At 41.4% G+C, this 23,909-nt stretch overlaps 2 protein-coding genes across 2 annotated transcripts in view; both read right to left on the reverse strand.

Annotated features, from left to right (window-relative positions):
* The window catches only part of LOC115123071 (endoglin-like), a 51,268-nt gene extending 47,813 nt beyond the window's left edge, over window positions 1–3,455 (reverse strand). The window contains 2 exon segments of the mRNA XM_029652371.2: window positions 1,187–1,416; window positions 3,347–3,455. Coding sequence (XP_029508231.2) covers window positions 1,187–1,250 — 64 coding nt within the window. The 5' untranslated portion in view covers window positions 1,251–1,416; window positions 3,347–3,455.
* Window positions 3,456–11,742: 8,287 nt separating this feature from the next.
* LOC115123085 (adenylate kinase isoenzyme 1) overlaps window positions 11,743–23,909 on the reverse strand; it is a 13,186-nt gene continuing 1,019 nt past the window's right edge. Inside the window, exons 2-7 of the mRNA XM_029652387.2 lie at window positions 21,656–21,695; window positions 20,802–20,837; window positions 20,164–20,327; window positions 19,798–19,914; window positions 12,221–12,412; window positions 11,743–11,947 (exon numbers count right to left, since the gene is read on the reverse strand). Coding sequence (XP_029508247.1) covers window positions 11,879–11,947; window positions 12,221–12,412; window positions 19,798–19,914; window positions 20,164–20,327; window positions 20,802–20,837; window positions 21,656–21,662 — 585 coding nt within the window. The 5' untranslated portion in view covers window positions 21,663–21,695 and the 3' untranslated portion in view covers window positions 11,743–11,878. The remainder of the gene's footprint in view (window positions 11,948–12,220; window positions 12,413–19,797; window positions 19,915–20,163; window positions 20,328–20,801; window positions 20,838–21,655; window positions 21,696–23,909) is intronic.

Raw genomic sequence — 23,909 nt, forward strand, 5'->3', positions numbered from 1 at the left:
GCCTGCAATGAGTTCTACAGTCGACACAGCCCCCGTTGGGACATCCCCAGAGAGAGACTGTAAAGCTGACAGCCCCCATGGAACTACAGAACAGAAGTCTGGAGCCCAACTACCGTCTGGACTGGAGCGCAAATGGAGGCCCTCAACAGGGATTTAAACCAGTGAGACCCAGACAGGACACAGATCCCCAACCAGAATCCACTACAGAGGGCTACACTGTCAACAGACAGTACAGTCGCAACCTCAGCCTCTCACAAGTGATTGGAGTCAACAAAATGCTGTGTTCAGCAGCATTACTACATAGTATTCCCATGTTGAAGTCTTGAGGGGCTCATAAAATACTCCAATAAATGTTTTGGCATGAATAAAGTTATTTTTTTAATGTGTTGGTTATGTTTTTGGCTGCTTTCTTTTTTCATCGTGAGCCAAATACATCAAATGTGCATACTAAGTACAAAGTACCACTTGAGCACAGGGAGGATATAAGTGTATGAACCTGAGGGTCTTCTGGAATGGCCTGCACCACATCTGCTTCATCTGACTACTTAACCAACTGACAATAAGCATCACCCAAAGGATCCACCACAACTGTTAGCAGGCTAAGCATAATACAAGACCTGTCAGAGCATGCAGATACTTTTCCATTGCCTACATGACACTCCAGCTAGCTGCCAACTAGCAACTACAGCCATTTATCATACCTAAAAATATACATGCAACGCAAAAAAAGTCTACCCTGCCTATAGCATATACCAGTACAATAATAAATGGATGCACACATGTATCATTTAGTCCTTATCCTTTACAAGTTTAAAATAAATGAGGCTTTAGGAATTATTGTCAGTTAGGCCCAAAATTAAACAAAATCTCTGTACCTAAACTATATTCTATTATACAGACTCATCCAATCAACTGGAAATCCTAATGGTTTACAGAGAGAGAATAAAGCTCTCGGTTGGTTTTTCAAAAAGAGTTTAGAATAACAAAGTCTTGACAGGTCAAATTGAAGATGAATGGCATTGTTTTTTTTACATTGCTTACTCTGAAGGAAAGAACCTCTAGGCTTCAATTCAATATCAGTCTCCAAGTCAAGTCTAGCAAACTAGCTGTCAACCAAGCACATTTTCACTAACACAACAATTTAAAAGAGATGGAAGTTGGAGGTTCAACCAAACATTGGTCTTACCTGAAGTGGCGATGGCAAGGCAGAGTAGAAGTAGAGGTAAACGCGACATGTTGCTGCTCTCCATCTCAAAGTCAGCTATCTGTGGGAGTCTCAAAGATGCACTGGCCGATGTCTAGGTGCTTGGGCAGTGAGAGCAGTGTCCAATGGCAGCACGGCTGTGACTGTGGTGACAGTGGTTCTGCTCCAGAAGGGTGACCACACAAATCCAGCCTTGATAGGTCAAAGGTTAGCTAAGAGAAAAGAGGCAGGGTGTCAGTTGGAGATAGCCGACTGCCAAGCAAAGTCATAGGGAGAATCTCAATTGCATACTCCTCGCCTCCTTTCTCCACTCTCCTCCCGCCTCCTTCTCAAAACCCATTGGATGAAAAAGCGAGGTCCCTCCCCTCTGACCTTCTCCTCCAATGGGTTTGAGAAAGAGGCGAGAGGAGAGAGGATGCGAGGAGTATGCAATTGAGATGCTACCATAGATGAGGTGATTCAAATAATACTGACACGGTACAACCAATAAGAAATAGTGCATACCTCTGATATAACTGATGTTGAACATTTATTTATATCATCACATAACAGTAGAATATAACTGATGTTGAACATGTATATTACCACATCAGAGTAGAATTAATATAATTTCAATGCACATACTTTTTCTTTGCCATAATTAAAAAATACAAATTAATCAATGTGATACTCATTCTCTACAGTCAATGCTGGCAACCTTTACAAATCCCCTCAAGGAACCGTTGCCATTGAAAATGAAATGGTGAGATGGTGTTGCCAAGATAAACTGCATCACTTTATCTTCTATCTCATTTTCTGTATTTGATCTAGGACAGTGCTATGCTATGTGATCTTATTATAGGATTTAATTTTCTCTCCTGAGGGCCTGTTCCTAAACGGGAAGGATGAGATGCAGCACGCTGATTAACATCTTTAAAAGTGATGATTAACAAGGCCATTTCTAATAAATGTATTGCTCTCTACTGTGCTGCTCTCTACTCAGCTACCCCCCCATTTTCTAGTAAAGTGCTTGATTACAACTGTTGCTATGATACCTAATCAAGATTCAAAATATGATAATCACTTCATTCTTGACAAATATGACCAACTACAGCACGTGCAACAAGCAGTAGGTGGTTTATCATTTTAAGGGTATGGAATAACTATATATTAAATCAGCATGTGAATACAGAGAATCCTGAGGGGAGAGACTGCTCTATTTATAAGGATGCAGCACAAAATGAGTTGAAATAACTTTTACTTTTACAGTTTCACACAACAAAAAGTATTGTTTCTCCACTATTATGTGTTGCCATTTGAAGTAAAACAGGGAATGTATTGTGTTAACAATGTATGCTAGAATAAGCTTGTACAATATCAAGCATGGAACTTCTTGATTATTAATCATGTAAAAACATTGTAATGATAGGTTACAAATGTATTAAGTTTATACTTCCAATGGGACTATCTGTTCTTGCACAGCCCAGTTTTATTCACATTAGGGCGCAGAGCTCTATGGATAATCCAGTTGTCAGTAACTGCTGGCCCAGTCTGTCAGGAAATGGTACGGCGTCGCTTTCTTTAAATAATATTACAATGCTGAGATCTGATAAACGGGAGAGGCTGCTCTCTTGCTATTCAGATACTGCGAGGGGAAAATACTTTCATCTGTTTATATGCAACCAAAGCAAAACAAATGTAACTTTGGATACTTCCTTAGCCAGACAGACCCGAATTATTGATGCCTAATAACGCTGACATTGTGTTGAACATCAGAACCATAGTGGTGCATACATTTAAAAAAATAAACAAATCACTATAACTATAGAAAATGGACATTAGAAAGTAGTTCAATATTTCAGGCAAGCTGAAGACAGGTTATTGAAGTGAAACAAAATTAAAAAACGTTACTTTTTAATTTGACTGATATAAATAGGATGAAAAAGTGAAACTCATCGTTAATATTTGGTTGCATATACAGCTACAGGCTAATATACGTTTTTCCTGACAATATCTCACAGTTGACAACTTTGTAACACTTGTTAACAAGTTATTTTACGTAAGTGTCACCTACCATTGGCTTTAAATAAACAACACAACAAGGGAATACATGGTATCAGTGACAACAACTAAAGCTGACAACAAATCATTGATACAACTCACATATGTATGGAGAATGGCCGGGTGTAGGCTTATCCAGGAGCGCGTGCGAAGCGGTCAGTCATGTAAACTTTCAGAAAATGTCTAGTGTGGCCAGGCGGGCGAGCACAGATTTACTTTAGGACCACTCCCACTGATCAGAGCCTCGCTTCACTCACGTGTCAATGCCCGGACTTCTGGTCAGCACAGTACATTGTGAAAGACAGCACAGTACATTGTGAAAGACAACCCAGGGATTTCTTTGAGATTTTGCAACTCAGGTGAATCGACAGCAATCATGTATGGTCGACAGGTATCAACCCATTGAATGAAAAGAAAGTGTAAAAAGACAAATATGAATGAGTTTGTTCTTTCCATAATCCATTCAGCATTATTACATCGTAATATCATTGTAGAAACCCACCATAAAGAAACCCATCATAAATAAAGGATTTGTGTCTTTATAATCTCAGATGGAATGATGATGATGATGATCCCTGGGTTTTGTAAGAATCTCACTTCAGTTTTCACAACCAACTGGGTATCACACCGCCCTCTTGAGGAAAATATTGCTACAACAATCATTATTTATTCCTCTATTGTGGTGTTGTAACTTGTGTACTCATTCTCAATCCTCGAGACTGTTTTGTTTATAACACATTTAGATCTTGTAACCAGGAATGTAATTCCAGAGTTAAAATAAGACATTCTAATGTATAAACATATTACTAATATTGTCACGCCCTGACCTTAGTTATCTTTGTTTTCTTTATTATTTTGGATATATCAGGGTGTGACGAGGGTGGTTTGTGTGTTTCACTTGTCTAGGGTTTTTTGTATTTCTATGGGGTTTTGGTATGTCTAGGTATATGTAGGTCTATGGTGGCCTGAATTGATTCCGAATCAGAGACAGCTGTTTATCGTTGTCTCTGATTGGGGATCCTATTTAGGTTGCAATTTTCCATTTTGGTTTTGTGGGTTATTGTCTATGTGTAGTTGCATATCAGCACTCGTGTCTTATAGCTTCATGTGCGTTTTGTTGTTTTGTTAGTTTGTTTAGTGTTCTTCGTTTTAATAAAATAAGTATGTATTCATCTCACTCTGTGCCTTGGTCTTGTCATTATGACGACCGTGACAGAATAACCCACCAAACCAGGACCAAGCAGCGGGAAAGGGAGGAACGGCGCTTTGTGGGAAAATGGACCTGGGACGAAATAGTGGACGGTAAAGGATCCTGGGCGTGGGAGGAGATATTGGCAAGAGAGGATCGCCTACCATGGAGGCAGGTGGAAACTGCGCAGGAGGAACGGCGAAGTAAGAGAGGACAGCAACGACGTCAGGGAGGTAGGCCACAGATACCCCAATAATTTTTTGGGGGGAGGGCACATGGAGCAGTCGGCGAAGTTGAGGGGTGAGTCTGAGATTGTCGAGGAGTTATTGGACAGATTGGAGGTGAGTGAACGGAGCGGAGATTATGAGACATTCGAGGAGTTGTTGATGAAATTGGAGAATGAAGAGAGCGAGCTGTTGGTTTGGTGTAGTATGCACGGCATTCGCCCTGAGGAGCGTGTTAGCTGTCCGATGCCACCTGTGTCAGTTCCTCGTACTCATCCAGAAACGTGTTAAAGTTCCGGAACAATTGATGCCGGCTATACACACCAGGTCTCCAGTGTACCTTCACAACCCGGTGTGTTCTGTTCTTACTCCTCGAACTCTTCCTCCAGTGTGCCTCCAGGGTCCAGTACGCCCTGTTCCTTATCTCCGCACTCGCCCTGAGGTGCGTGTCCCCAGCCCGGTACTACCAGTGCCGGCACCAGGCTTCCTGTGCGCCACCAGAGCCCAGTATGCCCTGTTCCTCCTCCCCGCACTCGCCCTGAGGTGCGTGTCAACGGCCCGGTACCACCAGTGCCAGCACCATGCACCAGGTCTACAGTGCGCCTCCAGGGTCCAGTACGCCCTGTTCCTGCTCCTCGCACTCGCCCTGAGGTGCATGTCCCCAGCCCGGTACCACCCGTGCCGGCACCACGCACCATGCCTACAGTGCGCCTCGGCAGTCCAGAACGTCCGGCGACAGTACCCAGTCCAGAGCGCCCGGCGACGGGCCACAGCCCGGTGCCTCCAACGACGTTCCCCAGCCCGGGGCATCCAGCGACATTCCCCAGCCTGGTGCCTCCAATGACATTCCCCAGCCCGGGGCATCCAGCGACGTTCCCCAGCCCGGTGCCTCCAACGACGTTCCCCAGCCCGGGGCATCCAGCGACGTTCCCCAGCCCGGGGCCTCCAGCGACGTTCCCCAGCCCGGGATCTCCAGCGACGGTTCCCAGACCAGAACATTCAGCGATGATTCACGCAGTGAGGGTCCCAAGCCCGGGGCCCACGGCGAGGATCCGCAGTCCAGAACCTCCGACGATGATGATCCCCGAGTCAGTGCTACAAGAGCGGACTCAGGGTAAAGAAGGGGGGCGTCGTCCAGAACCAGAGCCGCCACCGAGGTTAGATGCCCACCCAGACCCTCCCATATAGGTTTAGGTTTGCGGCCGGGAGTCCGCACCTTTGGGGGGGGGGGGGGTGTACTGTCACGCCCTGACCTTAGTTATCTTTGTTTTCTTTATTATTTTGGTTAGGTCAGGGTGTGACGAGGGTGGTATGTGTGTTTTTTCACTTGTCTAGGGTTTTTTGTATTTCTATGGGGTTTTGGTATGTCTAGGTATATGTAGGTCTATGGTGGCCTGAATTGGTTTCCAATCAGAGACAGCTGTTTATCGTTGACTCTGATTGGAGATCCTATTTAGGATGCCATTTTCCATTTCGGTTTTGTGGGTTATTGTCTATGTGTAGTTGAATGTCAGCACTCGTGTCAAATAGCTTCACGTTCTTTTTGTTGTTTGTTAGTTTGTTTAGTGTTCTTCATTTTAATAAAATAAGTATGTATTCATCTCACGCTGCGCCTTGGTCTCATTGTTATGACGAACGTGACAAATATAGAATATTATGATGTTGTGATGATGATATCCGGCAATTGTCCCCTTGTCAAATCTCTTATTTGATAGACAAATTAATAAATGGTATATTTGGGAACAGAGAAACAGAGAGGGCATAACAGCTGACTGCAGTGAAGGATAAATTACACATTCATAATTTCATACTGTAACAATGGCTGCAGCCTTCATGGAGACACACGACAGGCTTTCATTTAAAATAGCATATCACAGTACAAGACTATCATTGTCATGTGTTTGAGCTTTGAATATATATATTTTTCGCCGTATTCTGGTCAAGAATAGGCAAGTCATTGGCGGTGCCACAGTGTTTATAACCATGTGCTGTATATGGACCGTGTGTGTATTTGAATGTTGTTGTTGCTAAGAACAGAACATGAATAAGGACTGAAATGTTTTTATTTATTTATTTATTTTACTAGGCAAGTCAGTTAAGAACAAATTCTTATTTTCAATGACGGCCTAGGAACAGTGGGTTAACTGCCTGTTCAGGGGCAGAACGAAAGACTGACCTTGTCAGCTCAGGGATTCGAACTTGCAACCTTTCGGTTACTAGTCCAACGCTCTAACCACTAGGCTACCCTGTTGGCCTACAAGCAGGTTAATATGTTTGTGAAAGTGTTGGAAGAAACCTTTTCAAATAGATTGGATATTTTTTATGAAAATCTACAAAAAATAGAGGCAGTTTGTGTTTGTTTGGAATATATAAGTATTGCTCAATATGTTCTGTAACCTATATATGTGCTATAGTACCAGTCCTGTGTAAGAACTTGACTATAGGATTTGGTGTATGCTATGAAGCCTACAAAAACACTTGACTCATGACTCCAGACTCATGTCCTGTATTAGGAAAATGTATACAATGTCAGCTTGTTGACACCAGACTTAGAGGGGGGATACCCTAGATAACATTCTTTCCTCCAGAACTCCATGGAAGAACAAACACAGGCGACTTGTAAGTATCACATAACTCAGATCCTGTTCAATAAAACAAGCACAAACTCTCAGCTCGTTGTAGACTCCCCTCTACATGTAAGTAGACAAAGGAGGTGGACTACAGTACATTGGCCATTCATCAAAGACGGCTAGGTAGATAAACACCCACATGCCTAGCATAGCAGCGTCCCAGACGATACAGACAGACTGCACGTACACATCGGCGTTCAAGGTGCGTCTCCTCTATAAGCTTGGGGGGGGGGGAGAATAACAGGAAACAATCCGGCGCTCTGTGTCATCCTCTTCTGTCGCCAGTTCAGCGTGTTGAAGCAGGTTTTCAGCACGGTGCCACTGGTTTCCATGTCGCCAGTCAGCCGCACGTCAGTCGGAGGGGGAAATTTGTGAAAGTGTCCATGTGCCAACTCACAGGTTTCCTTTTGGATACTAGGGCAAGGCTGTGTGTTAGCAAATAGCTTTGGTGCATGACGTGGGAGATGGACAGGACGGGATCTGGAGGTCATACCGTGCATTTGTTATATCGTGTTGGCCTAAGGTTGTAGGTGTACATGTTGGCCTATCAAGCGTTTGTCGATACTCCCAATTTCTCCCTCCACTAGCCTCCACGGAGTTGTATGATGGCTGGTGGATGGAATGCATTGTAAAGTCCCCAAGTCAATAACGGCTCAATCTGACATTTTTACTCTTAAATGTTTTATGTGATGTAGGCTACAATGTGAAAGGCTGATTGAAGTTGTTTCCCTTATTATTTGTCCTACCTTCAAGCTAGGTACGGTCTTGACATTCTTAAACATTTTAAGATCTCCTTTATTTACGGTAATATTTCTCCCTTGTATGATCTCAATTGATATTGTTGTATGATGATACCATGTATTTTTTCATATTTGGGCAAATGGCTGTGTTTCGAACTTTCTCCCTTTTAAAATGATTTCTAAAACAGAAAATGTACACAATTCAGTGGATGTCAATCAACAAAAATGTACAAATAATATGTTGAAGCCGTTATCTGCATTTGGCACAGATGACTGAACTACCCACTTATTTGTGTGTCTCTGTGTCTGCAGGTATACAGACAGGGAGGCAAACAAGGTATGTACAATCAGTGGTATAAAGTACTGAAGTAAAAAATACTTTAAACTACTACAGTAGCTTTTTGGGGTATCTGTACTTTACTTGAATATTTATATTTTTGACTACTTTTCCTTTTGTACATTCCAAAAGAAAATATTGTATTTCTTACTCCATACATTTTCCCTGACAACCAAAAGTACTCGTTACATTTTGAATGCATAGCAGGACAGGAAAATAGCCAAATTCACCACTTATCAATAGAACATGTCATCATCCCTACTGCCTCTGTTCTGGCAGACTCACTAAACACAAATGCATCTTTTGTAAATAATGTCTGAGTGTTGGAGTGTGACCCTGGCTATCCGAAAAATGTAAAAACAGGAAAATGGTGCCATCTGCTTTGCTTAATATAAGGAATTTTTTATTATTTATATGTTTACTTTTGATACTTAAGTATATTTGAGCAATTACATTTACTTTTGATACTTAAGTATATTTAGAACCAAACACTTTTAGACTTTTACTCAAGTAGTATTTTACTGGCTGATTTTCACTTTTACTTGAGTCCCACTGATTAGTATTTGTATATATGTGTCCTTTGGTGCGTTGATAAGTGTTGCAATGTTCGTTGGTGCGTGTGAGTACCTGTGCTGTGTGTTTTTGGCTTTCGTGCCCTTGTGGATTGATCAGATGATTACGGGTTTCGTCCCACTGATTAGTATTTGTATATATGTGTCCTTTGGTGCGTTGATAAGTGTTGCAATGTTCGTTGGTGCGTGTGAGTACCTGTGCTGTGTGTTTTTGGCTTTCGTGCCCTTGTGGATTGATCAGATGATTACGGGTTTCGTCCCATGTGTTAATCATTGTGCGCGTGTGAATTTATTCGAGGTACTCCTCGCTCTTTTGTTTGGGTTTCTACCTTGTGTGTTGTACGTGTTTGTTTGGTCTTCGTCCCCGTACCTTTACACGGCACACTGTAATTAGGGGTATCATTTTTTTTACGATTCCGCGTTCCTGCGCCTGTCTCCCGAATCATTGTTACCAACGTGACAGAATAATCGACCATTGTGGGAGACAGCGGAAATGGCCCATCTGACGAAGCTGCGACTGGTCCGTCCGGCACCGCCGCAACTTCAGCAGCTGCAACTGGGTTGTCTGGAGTCGTCACGACGGCAACTCTGGCCCGTCTGACAACGACGCAACTTCGGCAGCTGCATCCGGTCCTGATCGACCCGCACTTCGTTCCTGTGATCGCCCACGAGAACACACACGGGGGGGTCACGGGTCCCTCCGGAACTTTCTTCACGCACACCTGTCCCCTGTCCCCTATTCCCACTGATTACTATTTGTATATATGTGCCCTTTGGTTTCCATTGGGGGGGGGGGGGGGGTTGATTAGTGTTACAATGTCCGTTGGTGCGTGTGAGTACCTGTGCTGTGTGTTTTGGGCTTTCGTGCTTTCGTGCCGTCAGATTACAGGTTTTGTCCCGTGTGTTAATCATTGTGCGCGTGTGTATTTATTCAAGGTACTCCTCACTCTTTTGTTTGGGTTTCAATCCTGTGTGTTTTGTACGTATTTGTTTGGTCTTCGTCCCCGTACCTTTTTACTGCACGCCGTAATTTGGTGTATAACAAAAAAAACTATTACACATTCCTGCGCCTGTCTCCCGAATCATTGTTACCAACGTGACATAAGGTACTGTATCTATACTTTTACTCAAGTATGCCAATTGGATACTTTTTCCACCACTGTGTACAATTGGTATTGGTTTGTCACATAATGTTATACAGATCACATGTAGGCTATCATCTAATTTGTATGAATGGTTTCTCTAAAACCTTATAGCACTCAGTCACAGCAGCCATCCTCTTCCTTCCTGAGCTCTTCAATGTAGATTCCAGACGTCTCTACATTATGGACATGGTATGTGTATGAAAACCGTTGTCAAAAGTGAACCGTTTTTTCATTCACATTTACCACAAAAACCAAGGTATGAATACTGCCATGTGCACGCTTTGTTAATCATCTGTATAATTATTATTTTTGTATTCACAGATTTCATCCTCCCTACACCGCTGATGAATATAACTGGAAACCTGTTCGATCACCACGCACTGCAAAATCATTCTTGCTATGGATACGAAGGATATCAACATATTAACACGCCAGAGAAAATATTGACCGAACTTGGAGCTCTGCTGGGAGTTGACCGAATATTTATATTTTTGAATTCTGCTTTGCCACTAAAATCATAATAAACATTGACTACTAAACTATTGTGTTATTGTTATGCTGATTCATAATACAAATAATGGGGGGAAACCCCAAAAGGTTATTCAAGGAACCATTAAAGTTTTTTTTAAGAACTTAGAGGTTCCCCCAGTTTCAATTTGAAGAACCCCTAAAAGATCTTCCAGGAACCTTTTCTTTTTAGAGTATAATACTTCTGACAGCCAACTTTATAACTCTGCCCATAGCTTCTGGACTTTATAGCATTCCCAGAAGGCATGGATTATTGAGTCGTTGTTAGTTTTACACTTAAGACATGCCTCTGCCGTTGTGCTGTAGAATTTATGAATTTTGTCTTGTATAATATATTCTGTACATTTGTTTATACTGGATTAAAAGTACAATGTTCGCTGTAAATGTGTTAGTTATGTTCCAACATTCCTCCATCTTGTGCTGATATCAGTTCTTTTTTAGTCTTGATTCCAATAGTTAATTTTTTTCTAAGAGATTGTCTGTTGGATAGGCTCTCTGCAAGGTTTTATATATCTTACCTATCATATGAATATCCTTTTCTGACTCAAATAGGATCCCTTCAAGACACAGCAGATCTGTTATGTGATGAGACATATCATGAGGTGTTAGAGAGTGGAATAAGAGAGAGTGTAGAGAGTGCAGCCGAGCCCAACCCAGAAAGGCATTGTACATGTAAGGTCAGGCGAAGTGTTGACAGCCCCCTCTTTTAATTACATAGAGCTGAGATCAGCACTAACGGTAAGGGTGTGTGTATATGTGTGTATATGTGTGTGCTATTCTGTGAGATTGTATCAACCTATTATTTATCCAATTGAGAAGGTCTCTTCTGTCAGATATTAAATAAATATGCAGTTGTTTGGTTAGGGTTTGAAGGTGATGTTTTAATGAGACAGAGGAACAGGTAGGGTTTTTAGAAAACCACACAGACACACACACACACACACATACATACATACCTACACACACACACACACATAGACGTACAGTACTGTAAGTGTGGACAAGACATGGCAGGCAAGCAGGAAGTGAACAGTAGACTCTCGGGAAGTTGTGACATTCTTGTAAATATGGCCGTATATGGGTGTCGGTTGTGGTTGGTGAACTGTAACAAGAGATTATTGCTGGAGGAGAAGTACAGTGTTGAATTAAGGCATCGCTGTTCTTTAATGGCCTTTCATTATAACCAAGGTGGCTCAGCAGATTGTTGCTTTTTTTCGGCATAAAATGGACATAACCAAAAATAAATTTAGATCCAGTCATGTTTGCTTTTTACTTCAGGCCGTCGATAGCTTTGGCAACATGTCCGAAGACTTCATCCACAGGCAGTTCGGAGTCGATCTGAGGAGAACAAGAGAAAGAAAGGCATGAAATTAGATTACAAAGGGGGTGGCATCGTCATTGCAAAGTGAAGAGTATTTTCTGAGCGAGAGAGTGTTAGACTTTTCAGACAGATGTGAGATGAGACACTTGGGTGTACTGTCACATTGTATAATTTTTTTTACGTGCCATTTAAAAATAATAAATAAAATTATTCCACTGTGCTATACATGACAAACTTCCTCTGTCTTTTATCTCATGACAGTAGCCTATAGCTATTAGTTCCAGCCTCACCTTCCTGACGATGCCGCGGCTGGAGTAGAAGGCGATGACTGGCTCGGTGGCTTTGTAGTACAGGTCCAGGCGCTTCTTAATGGTCTCCTCATTGTCGTCAGCTCGGCCGCTGGTCTCACCGCGCTTCATCAGCCTCTTGACCATGGTCTCACCCTTGGCGTCAATGTACAGCAGCAGGCAGGGGGCTCCGATCTGTGAGAAGACAGACAAAATGGTGAACACAAAGGTTTTTGAAATGATAAAGTCCTCTTAAGTGGGAGGTGAAGGGAGAAATCTAAATATTTATTGAGAGAAGATCTATGGGAAATAGAGGAATATTGAGCTATTGGTGATTTATGAATGGACAGGTCACATCATAAGTTCATGTATGGATCGTTCTACAGAAGTAGTGTAAAAATGTCCATTTAAATCCTATTTCTCCAAACTTTTAGCACACATGTCAGGTAGACATATATACTACTCACACACTTTGTATTGCATATCTGAAATATGTACCTGAATTCCTTACCACCCCACTAAATGTGTCACTGCTGAAACATAGTGGGAAAAGTTGCTATAAAGGGAGAACCATGCACAGCAGGGATCGTTTTGATTAACATTCTATTACAGATCATCTTCGATTCGCATACTAAATTAACAAAATAGTAAAAACATGATTTTTAGCCTGATTTTCAAAACCTTTACATTTTATTTAGAGAAATATCATCTCTATTGTTCTCTGTAAAATGTTCCATGTTGATTGAATTACTTATGCATAAAACATTTTTATGTTGTTAGATGTTTAAATGATCACTTTATCTTTCTTTTGGTCAAATACCAGGCATTTCAGTGTCAAGTGTTTATTATTACTTTATTGAATGTTGAATATTGAACAATTAAAACAAACGATATACTTGCAATGAAGCCGCTCAACAACCACATCACATGTTTCATCTAACAGCCTCCCATCCAGTGTGACACACAGAAGCAACCAGGGTCAACGACCTGCTCAAGGGCACGTCAAGAGATCTCCCACCAGCCCTCCAAGATCACCCCCACAGTTCCCCAAGAGTGGACACTCAACCATGCATTCCCCACCCCCGAGACCCCCCCCCCCTCCCAATGCACCAACAAAATGAACAAAAGAGAAAAAAGACAAAGACAAAGGAAAACAGAAAACAATGCAAAAAACAAAAGACATCAAGGACAACAAAAAACCATAACAGCAAGGCCAATCAAAAATGTTTGAGTGCATGTATGGCACTATTTACATGTGTGTGTGTCCATATGTGTTTTTTATTTGACCTTTATTTAACCAGGCAAGTCAGTTAAGAACAAATTCTTATTTTCAATGACGGCCTGTTCAGTGGCAGAAAGACAGATTTGTACCTTGTCAGCTCGGGGTTTGAACTTGCAACCTTCCGGTTATTAGTCCAACACTCTAACCACTAGGCTACCCTGCCGCCCCAGGGTGCATTTGAATGAGAGTGTGTGTATATTGCATGTGTACAAACACCTGCACCTCATCAGCCTCAGGCAAACCAGCATTAACTGTAACAACACTGCCCCTCAGTGTCATTCAAACTTACTTTTTGTTCATTTTGACTTTTTTTTATACTTTTTTTTAACTTGTTTTTACTTTTACTGTCAAGTGTTAGTCATAGGTAGGTCTGTATGTGGTCTTGAGTGGTCTCAAGACCAAGACCACTAGATCAAGAGTCCAAGGGCCCTTTCTTCAATTGTTAGAAACTCAAGTAAAGTAAACTTAAGTAGGGTACAGTACAGTATAGCAGAGCACAGTAGAGTACAGTACAGTAGAGTAGGTTACAGTACAGCACAGTATAATAGAGCACAGAGTATAGTTTAGCACAATAAAATAAAGCACATTATAGACGTCTATGTTTTGGCCAAATAGATGTCAATGTTTGGGATCTTGGAGGATTGGAGCCCCCCCTGCTGGCTATGCATTTCAATACTCTACACTTTTTCCTGAAGTTTGCACTTGTCCACTACCCACATGGTGGTCCTCTGTAGCTCAGTTGGTAGAGCATGGCGCATGCAACTTTAGATTGGAGATGCTGCTGGTGCTGTCGCAGACTCCATGCTGGCACAGATACAAAGATGAGACCTCAATTGTTTCAGTTGTGACAATTTTGACAAATTTTGTTCTTTAAAAAATGACCATTGCTAACATATAGCTGGCTGTCTTTCATGTGGGCATCCCAGCAAACATATATTTTAGTCCCAAAACCATAAGTTTACATATTTCTTGATGTATTCGGATGTTCGGTAGTGACACTTCTCCAAAATACATTAAGATTTGCAGACAGACTACTCAAAATGTGGCCATAGTGGAGAGGTGATATTTGTAGGGGTGGGGCTTAGGGCACATTCATTCTATAGTCTTTTAAAGTGTGTGATTTGGTAGTTTGTTTATTTGGATCCCCATTAACTTTTGCAGAAGCAGCAGCTACTCTTCCTGGGGTCCATGAAAAAAACACAAAACATGACAAGTAACAAAACACACATTTAAAATACAATGATATACAAACAACGCAACAACAAACATTATACAAACATTACAACTAAAAAAGAATGTGTGTGTTAGAGTGTGTGTTTGTGTGTGTCCCCTTACAGTCCCCACCATTCCATGAGTTGTTTTTTAATCCGTTTTTTAAAGGTAATTTTGCTGTTTGCCTGAGTGATTGGAGCTGGAAGGGAGTTCCATGAGATCAAGGCTCTATATAAAACTGTCCATTGCTGGGAATTCGTTTTGGACTTGGGGACTGTGAAGAGACCCCCGTTGGGATGCCTTGTGGGGTATGTATTGGTGTCTGAGCTGAAAGGGATTTGATTCTGCAGACAATCTGGATTTTTCATCACAGTAATACTTCTCATAAAAACTAGAAGAGAAGCAGTTCATATTTCGTCCATCCTCAACTAGGAAAGACTGGCATGCATGTTGTTGATGTTAGTTCTGTATGTGCAATTAAGGTCAAGGCGTGTTGCTCTGTTTTGAGCCAGCTGCAGCTTTGCTATGTCTTTCTTTGCTGCACTTGACCATATTACCGGACAGTAGTCAAGATGGGACTAGATCAGAGCCTGAACAACTTGTACAATTGATGTTTGTGTCAAAAACACGAAGATCTTTTTATAACAGATATACCTCTCCCCATCTTCACAACAACTTTGTCAATATGACTTGACCATGATAATTGACCATCCAATGTTATACCTAAGAGTTTAACGTCCTCAACTTTCTCAATGGTCACACCCTTTATACACAACTCCAGTTATTAAGGTCAAAAGTGGGGACAGCATTTTTCAGAGAAAGATAATTTTTTAAATAAACACAACTAATAATTAGATCAATATCTTTGAATGTAATAATAGAACAACTCAATATGTTCTATTTAAATAAGTGTAAAAAAATATATACACAAATCATGAATTGCTTTATTTTCGAACATGAAGTTTAGGAATCAGGGTTTGGGACAGCCACCTCCAAATAGAAATAGGTGTATAAACAATGACTTGTATATATTAATTAAAAAAATACAGTGGCAAAGAAAAGTATGTGAACCCTTTGGAAATACCTGGATTTCTGCATAAATTGGTCATACAATTTTATCTGATATCCATCTTGGTCACAACAATAGACAAACACAGTCTGCTTAAACTAAAAACACACAAATAATTATACATTTTCATGTCTTTATTGAACACACCATGTAAACATTCACAGTGCAGGGAGGGAAAAGTATGTGAACCCTTGGATTTAATAACGGGTTGACCATTGGCAGCATTAACCTCAAACCAAATGTTTTCTGTATTTGCGGATCAGACCTGCGGTCAGGAGGAATTTCGGACCATTCCTCTTTACAAAACTGTTTCAGTTCAGCAATATTCTTGGGATGTCTGGTGTGAACTGCCCTCTTGAGGTCATGCCACAGCATCTCAAATCAGCTTGAGGTCAGGAAGATGTATTTTCTTCTGTTGAAGCCATTCTGTTGTTGATTTACTTCTATGTTTTGGGTCGTTGCCCTGTTGCAACCCCCAATTTCTGTTGAGCTTCAATTGGCGGACAGATAGCCTAACATTCTCCTGCAAAATGTCTTGATAAACTTGGGAATTCATTTTTCCGTTGACAGAAAGCTGTCCAGGCCCTGAGGTAGCAAGCAGCTCCCTCCACCATACTTTACAGTTGGAATGAGGTTTTGATATTGGTGTGCTGTGCCTTTTTTTCTCCACACATAGTGCTGTGTGTTCCTTATAAACAACTCAACTGTAGTTTAATCTGTCCACAGAATATTTTTCCAGTAGCGCTGTGGAACATCCAGGTGCAGCAATGTTTTTTGGACAGCACAGTGGCTTCTTGAACACAATGTCCTCCCATGAACACAATTCTAGTTTAATGTTTTATGTATCATAGATTCTTCAACAGAGATGTTAGCATGTTCCAGAGATTTCTGTCAGTCTTTAACTGACACTCTAGGATTCTTCTTAACCTCATTGAGCATTCTGTGCTGTGCTCTTGCATTGATCTTTGCAGGACAGCCACTCCTAGGTAGAGTAGCAACAGTGCTGAACTTTCTCCATTTATAGACAATTTGTCTTACTGTGGACTGATGAACATCAAGGCTTTTAGAGATACAGTGCCTTGCGAAAGTATTCGGCCCCCTTGAACTTTGCGACCTTTTGCCACATTTCAGGCTTCAAACATAAAGATATAAAACTGTATTTTTTTGTGAAGAATCAACAACAAGTGGGACACAATCATGAAGTGGAACGACATTGATTGGATATTTCAAACTTTTTTAACAAATCAAAAACTGAAAAATTGGGCGTGCAAAATTATTCAGCCCCTTTACTTTCAGTGTAGCAAACTCTCTCCAGAAGTTCAGTGAGGATTTCTGAATGATCCAATGTTGACCTAAATGACTAATGATGATAAATACAATCCACCTGTGTGTAATCAAGTCTCCGTATAAATGCACCTGCACTGTGATAGTCTCAGAGGTCCGTTAAAAGCACAGAGAGCATCATGAAGAACAAGGAACACACCAGGCAGGTCCGAGATACTGTTGTGAAGAAGTTTAAAGCCGGATTTGGATACAAAAAGATTTCCCAAGCTTTAAACATCCCAAGGAGCACTGTGCAAGCGATAATATTGAAATGGAAGGAGTATCAGACCACTGCAAATCTACCAAGACCTGGCCGTCCCTCTAAACTTTCAGCTCATACAAGGAGAAGACTGATCAGAGATGCAGCCAAGAGGCCCATGATCACTCTGGATGAACTGCAGAGATCTACAGCTGAGGTGGGACACTCTGTCCATAGGACAACAATCAGTCGTATATTGCACAAATCTGGCCTTTATGGAAGAGTGGCAAGAAGAAAGCCATTTCTTAAAGATATCCATAAAAAGTGTTGTTTAAAGTTTGCCACAAGCCACCTGGGAGACACACCAAACATGTGGAAGAAGGTGCTCTGGTCAGATGAAACCAAAATTGAACTTTTTGGCAACAATGCAAAACGTTATGTTTGGCGTAAAAGCAACACAGCTCATCACCCTGAACACACCATCCCCACTGTCAAACATGGTGTGGCAGCATCATGGTTTGGGCCTGCTTTTCTTCAGCAGGGACAGGGAAGATGGTTAAAATTGATGGGAAGATGGATGGAGCCAAATACAGGACCATTCTGGAAGAAAACCTGATGGAGTCTGCAAAAGACCTGAGACTGGGACGGAGATTTGTCTTCCAACAAGACAATGATCCAAAACATAAAGCAAAATCTACAATGGAATGGTTCAAAAATAAACATATCCAGGTGTTAGAATGGCCAAGTCAAAGTCCAGACCTGAATCCAATCGAGAATCTGTGGAAAGAACTGAAAACTGCTGTTCACAAATGCTCTCCATCCAACCTCACTGAGCTCGAGCTGTTTTGCAAGGATGAATGGGAAAAAATGTCAGTCTCTCGATGTGCAAAACTGATAGAGACATACCCCAAGCGACTTACAGCTGTAATCGCAGCAAAAGGTGGCGCTACAAAGTATTAACTTAAGGGGGCTGAATAATTTTGCACGCCCAATTTTTCAGTTTTTGATTTGTTAAAAAAGTTTGAAATATCCAATAAATGTCGTTCCACTTCATGATTGTGTCCCACTTGTTGTTGATTCTTCACAAAAAAATACAGTTTTATATCTTTATGTTTGAAGCTTGAAATGTGGCAAAAGGTCGCAAAGTTCAAGGGGGCCGAAAACTTTCGCAAGGCACTGTACTTTTGTAACCCTTTCCAGCTTTATGCGAGTCAACAATTCTTAATCTTAGGTCTTCTGAGATCTCTTTTGTTCGAGGCATGGTTCACATCATTTACTGTGTTTGAGGCATAATAAATAAATAATTGAAAAAATCTAAATCCGTCTGTTTAAGATAGAGATATCTGTTTTGCATGGGCTACGTCTCATCCACCATATCCGCCAATGTTTGCCTTCAACATCAGCGGTGGAAGGTGGCCCTAGCTACAGAGTTGTTTGTCAGACCAGGAGACATCCCGAGATAATGGAAAATGAAACATAGATCAATGATGGCTAGAAGACCGGTGACATCGACCGCCGAGCACCGCCCGAACAAGGAGATGCATCGACTGTCGTGACAGCAACCTGGTACTGGGCTGAACATTTTATTCGAGTGAATTTTATACAGCATTTCCACATCAAAGGTATACAGGTAATTCCATGATACATTCTTATTATGTGTGTAGCTTATTTCTCTAAGATATAGGACAGGCACTTCAAAACATACTTTCTTTTGATAGATTTTTTTCCATGTATTAATCTGTGATTAAACACTTTTTTGTGGGCTAATAGCAGTAAAGCCAAATTCAATGTTTCATCAAATCATTTTGTAATATATTTTTGGGATACCTAAAGGGGTCTTAAAATTTCAAATCAAATAGCTAAATGATCCTTAGTATGACCATCTTAAAACCATTCTGTGTTAGCTTAGGGAGATACAATACGCATTTCTTTGGTAAAAAAAAAAGACAGGTGCTGCTGATAATACTGCCATCGTCGTCGATGCAGAGGACATGTATGTGCATGTGTAGCTCATGTATCGGATGGTGTCTGGTCAAAAAGATTAAGGCATGTCATACTCTTTTTGGCCAGACAGTATCAGATACATGGGCTACATATTGTAAGGCAGAGGGGCACTATTTCGCTCGATCGAATTCTTTCTCTGGTGAGCCACTTGCGAATTGAAGGAAAGTTGGCAGGTGCACAGTGCACTGTTCGCATGCTGGAATTATTTTGGATGAACATACTAAGGTAACCAGTCTTTTAAAAGTGATTTTTTTGGACAATCAGATTAAAACATCATGACTGGTTGTGTTCATGGCACATTAAAAGGTAATACATTTTTACAGATAAATTACATGTCTTTACTATAAATCCCATAACACCTTTTTGAGAAGGGACGGGGAGAAGGAGTGGCCTCAGACTGGCCTCTGCCTGGGACCTCCAAATCACAAAGTCCGCCCCTGGGAACAGTAAGGATTTTCTAAATGTGAATCCATGTTCCTGTCTCCTCTTACCTTCTTCTCGAACTCCTCGCCCTGTTTGACCTCACGGGGGTAGCCATCAATAAGGAAGCCCTTGGACACGTCAACCTTAGCGATCATGGCATCCTTGATCATGTCCAAGACTGTGTCCTATAGGAGGAAAGCACGTGTACTATTTATTGACATGAAACACACTCACCCTCATAGAAAGATGTTTGAACAGTTTTACTTCTGTGTTGATAAATAACTATGAACACAATAACACCCCTATAACAATTGGTATTTACCTGATTTATTGGTACTTATTGCAAGAAGTTCAGCAGAAATTAATTGACGTGCTGTTACGCAGTAAGTGCTTTGTGGATATGATTCTAAAAGCTGTCCAATGCAGCCACTCACCAGGGGTACGAGCTCTCCCTTCTGCATGATGGCCTGGAGGGTTTTGCCCCTCTCAGAGCCGGAGGCCACCTCAGCACGCAGCAGGTCCCCGGAGGACAGGTGGGTGTAGCCATACTTGGCCACCACCTTCTCACACTGGGTGCCCTTGCCAGAGCCAGGCCCGCCTTGGGGACACATACAAAAAGGACAGGCGAGGGGTTAGTGGTGTTTGTTCGGTTGGTGAATCCCATCTAGCCATAACCTTAGTGGTGGTTGGTGAATCCCATCTAGCCATAACCTTACTGGTGGTTGGTGAATTCCATCAAGCCATAACCTTAGTGATGGTTGGTAAATTTCATCAAGCCATAACCTTAGTGATGGTTGGAAGTGTATGACACAGGGCTGTTGTATGTATTTACTGTATACTTTAGTGCATTCCTTCAAGAGAAGTGTTGTCTACACATCTAATGTTTTATTTTATTTGACATTTATTTAACTAGGCAAGTCAGTTAATAAGAACAAATGCTTATTTACAGTGATGGCCTCCGAATATCAGGCGTTTAGAACACGTACACATGTTGTATTGTGTTGCCTGATGGTGTTGATTCTGATTTTGTGTGGAGTTTCACAAAATTAGAGGAAAAATCTATTTCACTCACCCACAACAAAGATGATCTTGGCGTCCTTAATTTTGTCTAGAAGGAACAGAGACAACAGAGCAACATGGTGGTTCTAGAAACAACTTTAGACGTTTAGGTTACCCATTAACCCTGCAGCTTGCTAAGAGTAAACCAAGTAATAAAAATGTTTTAAACGAGACAGTGTAATAAACCACCATCAGAATGGACAATTCATCCAGAGCAGCTGGCTGAGCAACCCATCTTGACACAGAACCTCACTGCACTGCACTGGAGCTGGCGTGCCATGCTCTACTCTGCCTAATTAGACTACAATGGAGTTACCTTGGCAACTATAACCAACCACAATGCTTTGTGACCACATAGAAGATGACCCCTAACTAGAATTCTGGGGTGAGTTCACCCAAATTCACTGTAGTCACACACATTTGGTAGCAATTTGGGATGTTTATGCATAATATTATTTAACATGATTCCACATGAGGAAATGCCGTGTTAAAGTCACTAGGGAATCCAAAAGTACTTTCTAGTAAAGTCTTACTACATCTGGATTGGATTTGCACAAGCAGTGCAAATATATCTCTCAATGGAAAAAATGTATCAGTCACTGATAAGTAGTAGCTATAAGAAGTTGCTAAGAAATCCATGTTGCCTCATCGATTAATCAACAACAATAGAATTTATAGCTACAAACTCATATAAACTTTTTTCCCATGTGAGTGTTGTGTTAACTGTGAATGTACAGTATGTTCCTTTCAGCTGTTGCAATATCAAAAATAACTAGCAAAGGTCACCATAGCCTAAGGATGCACTTCCACCATGAAAACAGTCTTATGTAAAAGGCTGACCAACATAAAATGATTTCTCATAATTACCTGCCATCTTGATCTGTTATGTAAGGGTTGTTCCTTTTAACTGAAATAGAAGGCAGAGAATACAGATGTTAGCTTGTACATTCAGAGCTAGTATCACATTTCAACTGCAACTATGCAAATATTTTGGTAAATCAATCTAACTTTCTTATTTAAAATAGTCACCCATATCATTTCAAAGAGAACTAAAGACGGTAATATTGGTCAGTAGTTTATCTTAGTATACTTACGAATCTCTGTCAAAAGTTAATTACTGCAAATTACATTATCTAATCTGAAAACATTCATATTCATTATATTGTAGTAAAGCCTATACTCTTTCTCAGTTTTGACATTAAGACAGTTGATGTCCAAGCAAAAGAGAAAATGTGTAAGTGAGAATAACCACTTACGCCTGAACTTGCTACTTTCTTATAATGTACAGTCCATTCGGAAAGTGTTCATACCCCTTGACTTTTCCACATTTTGTTACATTACAGCCTTATTCTAAAATGTATTAAATACATGTTTTTCCTCATCAATCTACACACAACACCCCATAATGACAAAGCGAAAACAGGTTTTTGGAAATATTTGCAAATGTATTACAAATTAAAAACAGGAATACCTTATTTACATAAGCATTCAGACCCTTTTCTATGAGACTCGAAATTGAACTCAGGTTCATCCTGTTTACATTGATCATCCTTGAGATATTTCTACAACTTGATTGGATTCCACCTGTGGTAAATTAAATCAACTGGACAAGATTTGGAATGGCACACACCTGTCTATATAAGGTCCCACAGTTGACAGTACATGTCAGAGCAAAAACCAAGCCATGAAGTCAAGGAATTGTCTGTAGAGTTCCGAGACAGGATTGTGTCGAGGCACAGATCTGGGGAAGGGTACCAAAATATGTCTGCAGCATTGAAGGTCCCCAAGAACACAGTGGCCTCCATCATTCTTAAATGGAAGAAGTTTGGAACCACCTAGACTCTTCCTAGAGCTTGCCACCCGGCCAAACATGAGAGAAGGACCTTGGTCAGGGAGGTGACCAAGAACCCGATGGTCACTATGAAGGGAGAACCTTCCAGAAGAACAACCATCTCTGCAGCACTCGACTAATCAGGCCTTCAGACGGAAGCCACTCCTCAGTAAAAGGCACATGACAGCCCGCTTGAAGTTTGGCAAAGGCACCTAAAAGACTCTCAGACCATTAGAAATAAGATTCTCTGGTCTGATGAAACCAAGATTGAACTCTTTGGCCTGAATGCCAAGCATCACATTTGGAGAAAACCTGGCAGAATCCCTAAAGTGAAGCATGGTGGTGGCAGCATCTTGCTGTGGGGATGTTTTTCAGCAGCAGGGACTGGGAGACTAGTCAGGATCAAGGGAAAGATGAACGGAGCAAAGTACAGAGATCATTGATGAAAACCTGCTCCAGAGCGCTCAGGACCTCAGACTGGGACGAATATTCACCTTCCAACAGGACAATGACCTTAAGCACACAGCCAAGACAAAGCAGGAGTGGCTTCGGGACAAGTTTCTGAATGTCCTTGAGTGGCCCAGCCAGAACCTGGACTTGAACCCGATCTAACATCTCTGGAGAGACCTGAAAATAGCTGTGCAGCAACACCCATCCAACCTGACAGAGCTGAGAGGATCTACCCTACTCTATTTTCCTTTTTCTGAAGGCTCAGTAGTCCAGGTCCAGGGTTTTATGTAGGGGCTGTTGACCCTGTGGTCTTTGTAAATGTCACCCAGGCATCTGAGTCTGTGCTGTGCCCTTTTGGGACTCCCTTCCTGGCCTATTATGGTGCTCTCATCAGGGTCTCCAGCCTACTTGGAATGCCAAACACTCACAGACTCCAGTCAGGGGAGGACCAGACATGTCCCAGGCAGCTGGGGTTACCGTTATGAAGTATGATTGATTTGACATGAGGCGTAACATGTGTGTTATATTGTGTTACGCTGCACAATGTTGACCATATACATTGACCTTTACGTTGACTGTAAATTTTTTGTGCACCTCTCTTTCCCCAGCTATAAAAATACCCTGTCAGTCCCCCGTGCAGTTGTTTCCAGATACCATGTCAACTATTCCCAGAAAGCACATGGAATGCTGTATTGCACTTGCAGCTGGGAAAGCCAATGAAAGTGTAGCATATAGTATTTCGCAATAAGCACATAATCTGTCATTACAACTGCAGTGTTCCCTGCTCGCTGTTGTGCAAAGCAGGTGATGTACTGTATTGTATGTGGTCCTCCTGTGGTA

This window comes from Oncorhynchus nerka, linkage group LG4, assembly GCF_034236695.1.
Source record: "Oncorhynchus nerka isolate Pitt River linkage group LG4, Oner_Uvic_2.0, whole genome shotgun sequence".
NCBI classification, from domain to species: Eukaryota; Metazoa; Chordata; class Actinopteri; order Salmoniformes; family Salmonidae; genus Oncorhynchus; species Oncorhynchus nerka.